Raw genomic sequence first — 9,789 nt, 5'->3', positions numbered from 1 at the left:
CCAAGCCCGCGGCCGCCCCGCCCTGCTCCTGGGACCCCGGCCCCAGCGCTCAGCCTTTTGCTCCCGTTTAGAGCGCTCCCCTCCGGGCACAGATCTCTACCGAAGCCGCGGAGGCCAGTTCTGCCAAAACGGAGAGGCCGGAGCTGAGACGCACCTGCAAGCCCTGGCGCTGGAGCTGCGGTCCCAGCTGGCCATGGTACGGGCAGATGGCATTTTCAAGCGCCCAGAGGGAGCCCAGCCATAGCAGCCCTTGCTGCAAGACGCTCCCCGGGCACCTCCTGAAGGCGGCGTTAGAGGGGCCCGATGCGCACCAAGCAGTCTAAGCCCACTGTTTCCCAGCTTCCCCTAACGACCGATGCCAGCAAACGGTAAGGAAGCAACGATAGGACAGCAAGGACTTTGCTGCTCGGTGAAAGGAGGCCTCCAACGTTACACGAAATAATGGCGTTTTAAAAGCCATTTGCAGGCCCGGGGATTTAGCTCAGTGGTTCCCCCGCCTGCCTCGAAAGGGCCCGAGTTCGAGCCCCAGTACGAAAATAAACAAATAATAAATAAAAGCCATTTGCTGATTCGTCTTCATCGCCGCGTTTTGTTTGGTGTTTAATTTGCTTTGGCTGCCGGAAGGGCTCCCTGGGAGGGACGCTGGCTGACCCAGAAGCCGGCTACGCGGCGCAGCTGTCGGGAATTCAGATGCGGCTCGGCGGCCTGGAGGAGCAGATCTGCCAGATCCGGAGGGAGACCGAGGGCCGGAGCGGAGAGTCCGAGGCGCTGCTGGACACCAAGGCGTGCCTGGAGCGGGAGATCGATACCTACCACCGCCTGCTGGACAGAGCAGGGGCGTGAGTGGGGTCCGGGGCTCACAGGCGCACCCCGGGCAGCTATTTTTTGAAACCACAAAAGGACACCGGGGTTGGAGTTTCGCGTATAAAGTAAGAAAGTCCCGGGCAGGGGCCAGTCGAAAGCCACCGAAGACGCGTCACAGAGATCCCGCCGCAGAGGGTTCCTCCTCCCTTGGCGAACGTAATTTTTCTTTTCCCCAGTGGCTCTGGTTTTGAAAGATCCAGGGACTCGGTACCAGGTGGCTCAAGAGAAAGTCAAGGAAGAGGTAAGCGTTTTGGAGCGTTGATGATCAGATTTGTATTTTAAGGGTAGAGGCTGCCGGGCTGGTCTTATCCAGGCCCCCGCATCGTTTATGTAATCGTATCTGTGTGTCTGTGACCATTTCGGTCTGACCTTGTGGCCCCGGACCTTTCAGACCCTAACAAGAAGAGGGTGACCAAGACCATCCTAGAAGAGGTGGTGGACGGCAGAGTCGTCTCTTCTCATGTCAGCAGCATTTCCGAGGTGAAAATCGAGTAAGCAGAGAGCGTCGCTCCGGAGAAGAGATGAAGAGGTCAGGGGCGAAGCTTCAGCCCAGACGGAGGCACCCAGCCGAGGCCCCCGCGCGCTCCTCCTTTGCTAGTAAATGCTCCGAACACTTGACAACTTTTGCTTTTCTGAGCTTCAGTAAACTCACTCTGGCGGGCTCACAAATTCCTTCTTGGTTTTTTTTTAAGTACCATTGATTATTATCTTCAACCCCAAGCTGGCCTCTGCTGAGTGACCCCTGCCCTGCAGCACCTACGTACGAGTTAGTTCATAACCAAATTTTTAAGACTATTAATGTTTTACCAAGGAATGCAGCTGTCGGTTATGCGATAGCTGCATTATCACATTGCTAATATTCATTCCTTATTACATTTTCTCATCCTCAGAAACTAAAGAGTACAACGGTTTTATGTGGGTGTTTCAGACAACCTCACAGCGAAGGAATGAGCTCACAGATGAGCTTACATCTCGGTGTCCCTGACGGCGTAACAGACAGCCTGGCCTACAGAAAAGGATGAGATTATTTGCATAATCCACTTATAATTAATTTATGTCTCATTTCTTGAAATCCAGCCCCGAACAGCAACATATTTCATCAGATTTTTTAAAAGGGAACGTCAGCTACACCTCTCACTTTAAGAAGCTTACGTTGTAGATGGGAAGGAAAGATAAAATAAGGAAGACAGCAAGGAGTGAAAACAGGCTGACAGAAAAGGGCTTCGTTTCACAATATTAGTCACAAGTGTCCCAGGATCAGACAGGACGCGTTCTCAGAGCATTTAGGAGACAAGCCAAGTAGGGCACCTTGTGGCATAAGAATAGGTAGGAGAGGTGGTGCCAGATTTCCTAAGACCTCGGGAGCCCCAAAGAAAGGAGATGCTGGTGTTTATTCCTTGCCAGTCTAGCCACTTAGTGTCATCTGACCACATCAGTGTTTCTTTTCCCCGCTGCCCCTTCCTAGGTCTTTTACCCCACAGATGGTCACATCTGCAGAAGCCCCGATGCCACACAGCTCCATCTTGACCTGTTTGGAGCACAAAGTCCCTTAAGGTAGAAGAGTATGGGGTGGTACAGGTCCAGGAAGAAACAGAACCCTGGCCAAGCCAAGCTAGACAAAGACATTCACGCTCAAGGAATTCAATATGACCAGATCAAGAACCAGAGGAGCAGCCCCATGAGGCAGCCCGCTTGAAAAGAGCACAGACACAGCATAAAAGACCAAATCTAAAACTAGAAAAGGCTGAACCTGGGCTGGGTGTGATGGTGCACGCCTGTAATACCAGCACTCAGGAGCCTGAGGCAGGAGGATCACTGTGAGGTCAAGGCTAGACTAAGAGCTACACAGTGAGTTCAAGACCAGCCTGAACTACACAGTGAGAGCCTGTCTAAAAAACAAAATAAAAAAGATGAACCTAAGCTGTATTTGTGTAATCTGTACCTTCAAATATAAAAATAAGAGCCATATAAGAATTTCCAGTCTTATCTCTCCAAAGAATGTTTCCATCATTCATCACTGAATGAAGTTTACATATGAACCTCTACTTTATGGCAACTCAATAGCTAAGTTGCAGCCAAGCATAGAATCACTACTCAAAAGTATGCAACGCAATAACGAACGTAACTGTACTGTATACCTAAAATGTACCAATAAACTCAATAAAAGAAAAAAAAAGTGTGCAACACTGTCTCAAGTGGAGTATGTTTCTTGTCCAAACATTACAGTAAACGAAGGCCTCAATGTTTCTCTTCCACTAAAAAAAAAAAATTTAAGAAATATGAAATTAAGCATATAAAACAGTGGATTCGGCCTGGTTACTTTTCTCGAAATGGAAATGTTTGGTGCAGCCCCCAGCTCTCGGATCAACGCTCTTCTTGCTGCCTGGGGCCTGTGTTTTTGTCCGTAGCAACCCCGTGACACAGGTACGAGGCCACTCTGAAAAGAATCCGGAGGGGAGACCTCTCGCTGTTTCCCTTGGCCCGTGTGAGAATGCTGCCCCTGTAACCAGATGCAGAGCGCACCTGTCACCCCAGCACTTGGGGAGGTTGAGGAGGAAGGATCCCAAGTTCAAGTCCAGCCTGGGCAACTTTGCAATTTAGTGAGACCCTGTCTCAACATTAAAAAATAAAATAAGAATGCAGCGTTTGCACTAAGGGATTATTTACAAATACAGAAAAATCCAGCTCATAGATACCAAGAGACTGAAACCAATGCGTTGTTCAGAACAAGTTCAATTTTTAATACAGCAACTATGGAACTATTTAGGATCGTGGAGTTGTTTAGAGTCCTGAATAAAATATGAAGAATGGAGTATTTGTGTGTTATCTGTCCTAAAGCTGCTTTGGAACTATACAACAAAGATATTTCTTTTGAAACCCTGACGTCCAACTCTCTGGTCAGCCCCTGAATGAGAAGAGGCCTTTCTTTCTTCGGGTGACTCACCCTTGAGAGGAGAGCGAGGGGCCGGTGTGCAAAGGACAAGAAGGGCGGGGCATCTGTCTTCGAAGATTAGGAACAAGAAAGGTGTGTGGCAGGCAGCCCAGAGGAAAAAGCTCGAGGATCTGAGACTCCAAGGAAAGAGGTCCAAACTTGCCTGGTGACTTCACGGAATCAGACCGTGTTTACTGAAGCGGGGACAAAGGGAGAAACATAAATCACCCATAATGCAGCTCTAGTACTATTATCCAGGCAACTTCCAAAATACTGAAAGTAAAAAAAAAAATCATCATACTCTCAGTACTCAGGGGAGGAAGGCAGGAGAATCCCAAGTTCAAGCCCAACCTGGGCAACTTAGCAACTTCAGGAGTCCCTGTCTCCAAAGGGAATTTTTAAAGGCTGGGGATTTAGCTCAGTGTGAAGGTCCTGGGTTCAGTCCCCCGTACCACCAAAACAAAACAAAACAAAACAATGGCTCAGACATGACTCTGGATCACAGGAAATATGGGCCAAACCATTTTAAACACAATTCAGTCCTTCGTAGCATCAAGCTCAACATGAAAGGAAAGAGGAGAGCAGCCACCCTTACTGTAAGACTGGCACTTCGACGGCGCAGAAAGGCCAGCCCAGCGAACGTCACAGGAACTGTCCCCAGTATGGAGCCCAGGCTCCTGGACAGGGGAGGGAGGAAGGGTTTGCTTCTCAACTCACGGAACAAAACTGCAGTGGAGTCCACACTGTGCACCCCAGGCTTACAACACAGCAGAGCCGGGGCTCGAGTGTGTCCCCCACAGTCCTGCGGTCGGAGCTTGCCTTCAGGGGTGGTGTGGGGAGGTGGGGCCTTTGAGAGCTGGGCCACAGCAGAAAGTCCTTCGGGCCTTTGTGAGGGGCTCTCAGGCCTCAGTCTCCCTCCAGCTCCTGGTTTTGCAAGGCAGCTTCTCCTCCTGCACCCCCACACACCAGCACCACATGCCCTGGGGTGACTCAGACAAGGGTGACCCTGGAGACCCTCCTCACAGCTGACACCATACTCTTTGAACTTCTGGCAGCCACGACTTCGAGCTTGATAAACCTCTTTTGTCTATAAAGTTAGCCTGCTTTGGGTATCACGCTATAGTAACAAAACAAGACAAATCCCAGCAGGATACACATGATCTGGAGAGGAGCAAAAAATTTATAGATATAAAAGTCACAGCTAGCATAAGAAAAAGAAAAGACTGCCAAAAAGTATTGCAACACCCAAGCAGTGTGCACCTATAAAATATCATTAAAATGTACAGCGGCCTGTGAATACATTTCTCAGAAATTATTCGTAACTTTTAGGAAATTTTCTTTATTCTCCTCAACACAGACACCGGGACCACTCAGAGGTTGTAGAGAAGACTTTAAACTCAGCCCAGAAGTGCAGGTTGGCTGTGAGCTGGGATCAACAGGCTGATGCTTTCTTCTAACCGACCCATGCCCAAATCCGTCCAAAGTTCCAGGACCAGTTTTAAAGCTGTAACCACTGAAGATAACAGGGGTCATGTGGAATTATAATATGGAGTATTCCAAGAAGCTAAAAGGACAGGACCACTCCACCGGAGCAGCTGATACACCTCTGTCCCAGTTGTGGGGAGAGAAATTCTCTCGGCCATCAGCGCTCACTGTTCAACAGCTAAGACCTCTTAGGTTCCTTTTAAGCCAGGACATTTGTAGAGTTGCTCTTGTCTCTCTGGCTTCCAGCGACAAAGGGCAAGAAGGGTCCTGAGCCCAGTTACCTGGTTTGTGTAGCGATTTCTAAATCACCAAAAGCATGAGAACAGAACAGATGTGCATTGATAAGGAAATGACGGGGGGGGGGCGGGGATTTAACTCAGTGGTGCCACCGCCTGCCTCACAACCACAAGGTCCCAAGTTCGATTCCCCGTACCAAAAAAGAGCAAACGAGAAGTATAGCTGTCATGGTGTAAAACCATCACCGTTTATGTCTGCAATGAGGCTAACAGAGGTTCTATCAGTGCTGTCAAGCATCATAATCATTTTTTTTTTTTGGTAACAGGGATCAAACTCAGACCCTCACGCTTGAAGCCTCATAATCTTTGAGCAAAACAAAAGAGGAGATGAAGAAAAGTGAGGAGGAAAGAAAACGTACACTGAGGCATTTGCGAAGTGCGTGAACTTCGAGTCTCTATGGTCCGGCCCCTTTGACACATTTTGGTGGCAGTGCCGCTGCTCCGTTGTACGCAGGAAGCAAATGAAGCTTTGAGAGGTTGAATCCCTTTCCAGGCACACAGTGAGGGAGGGGGGAGTCTGAGAACGAAGCCCAGGTGTTGTGTGGCTTCTGCTCGCCCGACCTAGGTGAGGCTCTCTGGTCTCAGCCCAGCCTCACCAGCAGCCCTGCGTGAAACACACCCTCGGGAGCCCTGTTCGCTTCCCATTGCCCCCAAGCTTCTCATCTGAATAAACAGTAAGGCTTCCGAATTTCCTCAACCGTTTCCCACTGAGGCAGAAAGGAGAGAGCTGTGGAAGCCGGAGGCCAGAAGAGCTACGAGAAACCTGCTACCAAAGGCCTGGGCCATACAGACTAACCCCGCACGCCACCTCAAAGGCCAGTACACACCAGCTTTCTATGTAGGACAGAAGTTGGGCCCTAAACCAGGGGTGGTAATGCACACCTGTAATCCCAGCACGCTGGAGGCTGAGGCAGAAGGATCGCTGTGAGTTCGAGGCCAGCCTGGGCTGCATAGTGAGTTCAAGGCCCGTTTGAACTATCTAGTGAGATGCTCTCTCAAGAAAAACAAGAAAGAAGAAGTAGGAGGAGGAAGAGGAGCAGCAGAAGTTGGGTCCTAGCAAAGCAGTGCAGCACTTTCAGAATCTGAGCGGCGGCGTGGCTGAGGCGGAACCAGAGGGGCAGCTATTTTATGTAAAGCTACATTTTTATGCGCAAAAGTACATGTGATACGCAAGCGAAGCAAAAGCCAATCCACCACTGGTGTAAAGTTAAAGTGTAGGAGACCTTCTGAGAAGAACTTTGTAAAAAAAAAAATTTTTTTTTAAACTTTTTTTTATTCTCCTGCAGTCTTTTGAGAAATGTAATCATGGTTTCCAGGCATCCTCCGTTATCTCTGAAAACCCTCCGGCCGCCAATTCATGACTGAGATTACTGGTGCCGGGTCGGGAGGCCCTTGAGGACTGCCTTTTTTGTAACTATTATAACTTCTACTTCTTAATGCAAACGCCCACTTCTTTGGTAACACGCACTGCCCGAGGCCTCCCTCATCCCTGGCAGTTATCTGTGAATAAATTATTCCCAGTGATTTTCTGTTAGTTTGCCTAAGATCAAGTGGCCAGATTTTTATGCATAGGAGGGATCCTGTTAAGATGAGGACCTTCTTTTCTTTCCTCTCTGTGTGCTCCCTGCCCAGGAGTTTCCAGAAAGATCCAATATGGGCATTCTGGGCTGGGGATTTAGATCAGCGGTGCCGCCACCTGCACTGCAAGCACAAGGACCCAAGTTTGATTCCCGGTACCAAACCAAACCAAACCAAACAAAAACCAATACGGACATTCTTGATTTCTTTCATATCACAGTAACATAAAAATCACAGGATTTTAACAAGTTGGGTAGTGATTTTTTACTACAGCCACCCACACGGAATAAAAATTCTTTCTGAGAGATTATTCTAGATTCTTCTACATTATTCTCTCTATTGCAGTGCCTCAGCTTGGGAAGTTCATGACTTTCCAATATCACCCTTTTGATTTAAGAAGAGTTTCCCTGACACTGAGCCTACTGTGCAACCTCCACTCTCTGATCTTGGGTCAGGCCTTTGAAGCTATTTAAAATGCCCATTATATTCAGCTTTTTAGGGGGAAAAAATCCTCATTTCTTTAGCCGTGTCTCTTCAGCCATTGTATCCATATCTTCATTCTCTGGGCCACACATTTTAGAAATAATGGATGTATTTACAGTTAAATATTGGTCACTTTTTAAGTCTTCCTGGAGGCTTAGGCAAGAGGGTCACTGTGAGTTCGAGACCAACCTGGGCTACGTAGTGAGTTCCAGGTCAGTCTCAACTCTGCCTCAAAAAAACAAAATAATAATTAATAATAATAATAATAATAATAATGACGATGAGGAGGAGGAGGCTAAGACCAACTCTCACAAAGGAAGTGCATTTCCCTGCCGTTTCGGCTGGTTTCCACGATGATCGTTTCTGGCTCTGGAAATGGAGAGGCCAGCCCGCTGTGGCCGGGTCTGAGGTGCCTGTCACTATGGGTACCACAGCTGGGGCTGATTTCACCCCGGCCCCTCAGAGACAGGTCCACTCCCCAAGAAGGCGCAACCCAGTGATGCCCCAGGAGACAGAGGGGAGGTTCGACAAGGTAAACTGAAAACACAGACAGGTCAGGAAATCTGGGACGACTCTGCCTGGCGGATAAAAGGCGCTGTTTTTAGAATGATGTCTGAGAGCAGAGTCCCATCACAGCACATCGCCACTGCGGACACATGGGACCCCGGGAAGGTGAAGGAAGATAAAGAAATTACAGGGCTGGGGATTGAGCTCAGTGGTTCCAGCACCTGCCTTGCAAGCACGAGGACCTGAGTTCGATCCCCAGTTGAAAAAAAAAAAAAAAAAAAAAAAAAAAAAAAAAAGAGCAACTACAGTGGGATTTTTCAGAGCCTGGACACAGAGCTACAGTCTCCAGCAGCCTTGCTGCCTAAGAATCACCCCCAGGTAAACACGCCATAAACCCCCTGAGCACACAACCTCGCGATTACCCATGACCCCTCAGCAGGGTTTCTAAAACATTACAATTCCCCCATAGCTGCTTATTTAAGTCCCTTAAAACCCCAAGATCTCGGGCTTCTTCACTTAGTAACTTGGGCAGGAACATTTCCGTCTCCTGTACAGGGTAAGCTGGTAGGCAAATTAGTAACTATCCGTTCAGGCCCTGTCCTGCAAACACTGCGAACGCCTGTGTGAGAACGCGATAAGGAAAACGCTGGCTCGGATTCAGAACCAGACCACCGTTCCTCCCTCCCTGTAGCTGGTGATACGGGGCTCCTGTCTGGAAGGGAAGGAGAATTAATCTACATAAGATGCCTACATGGAGGTCAGTTGGAATATCATGAAACATCAAGAAGTCTACGTGCTCCTTTTTAATTAGAAGGCTGAGTACGCTTTAACTCGAATAAGCGTTTCCCTTTTTAAAAGCAGTTTTCATTTATGCTCTAAATACACAAGGTGGCTCCTGCTCAGCACCTACTCCACGTCCAGAATCTCGGGAGTAGAGCAACAGAGACCGGGACGGCAGCGGTAGTTTTGCTTCCGAAAGTTACCCGTGAGCCTTTGAGAGACTTTCGGGAAACTCTGTGCGTTCACTCACAAGTCACTAAGATTTTGCATTAACCTTGTGGCTCAGTCCCGGGCCTTCGCTAAACTCACAGAATAACCTTAGAGAAACCGCTCTCCCCTTAAGCTCCTTTATCTAGGCCTCACTGTTTACTCTTCTGTAAAACAAGGAAGCTGGTGATTCATAAAATGCTGCTATCGTTTGAGGCCTAGAGGTCCCTGGGAGGCGCAGGTGCGGACGGTGGCTCCTTTGGGACAAAAGGTCTGGTGGGAGCTCCCTAGGTCTGCGTGCTCAGAGGAGACGGGGAAACCTTCGTCTTGCTCTGTTTTACTTCCTGGGTCACGAGGTGAGCTGTTTAACCCACCATGCACCCCCACTGTTGCCATTCAGCACCCAAAACAATAGTTCACTTCCTGCTGCTGCTAAAATCCCTACAGCCCACAGAACCATCAGAGAATGCTCAGCCCCAGATGTCTCTGGTGCCAAAGTTCGGGCACTCTGTTTGGAACCTGACATTTGGATGTCTTGAGTTAAAAAAAAGTTTCAGAAAATTGCTTGAATTAGAGTAGACCTGGTCTCACTTTAATTCCCAGTGACATTCTTTTTGTTGTTGCTTAGTTCCATAGAGTCTGATTTTAGAGCTAAGT

The 9,789-nt window shown here is 48.5% G+C and overlaps 1 protein-coding gene across 1 annotated transcript in view; it reads left to right on the top strand.

Annotated features, from left to right (window-relative positions):
• The window catches only part of LOC117285899 (keratin, type I cytoskeletal 24-like), a 4,271-nt gene extending 2,912 nt beyond the window's left edge, over nucleotides 1-1,359 (top strand). The window contains 5 exon segments of the mRNA XM_033763125.1: nucleotides 72-153; nucleotides 156-196; nucleotides 625-839; nucleotides 1,041-1,105; nucleotides 1,256-1,359. Of these exon segments, the coding sequence (XP_033619016.1) occupies nucleotides 72-153; nucleotides 156-196; nucleotides 625-839; nucleotides 1,041-1,105; nucleotides 1,256-1,359 (507 nt within the window).
• Nucleotides 1,360-9,789: the final 8,430 nt, after the last annotated feature.

Source organism: Fukomys damarensis, unplaced genomic scaffold, assembly GCF_012274545.1.
Source record: "Fukomys damarensis isolate Sample0158 unplaced genomic scaffold, DMR_v1.0_HiC HiC_scaffold_13, whole genome shotgun sequence".
NCBI classification, from domain to species: domain Eukaryota; kingdom Metazoa; phylum Chordata; class Mammalia; order Rodentia; family Bathyergidae; genus Fukomys; species Fukomys damarensis.
Note: the sequence above shows the minus strand (reverse complement) of the source record. Positions and strands in the feature narration are given on the sequence as shown.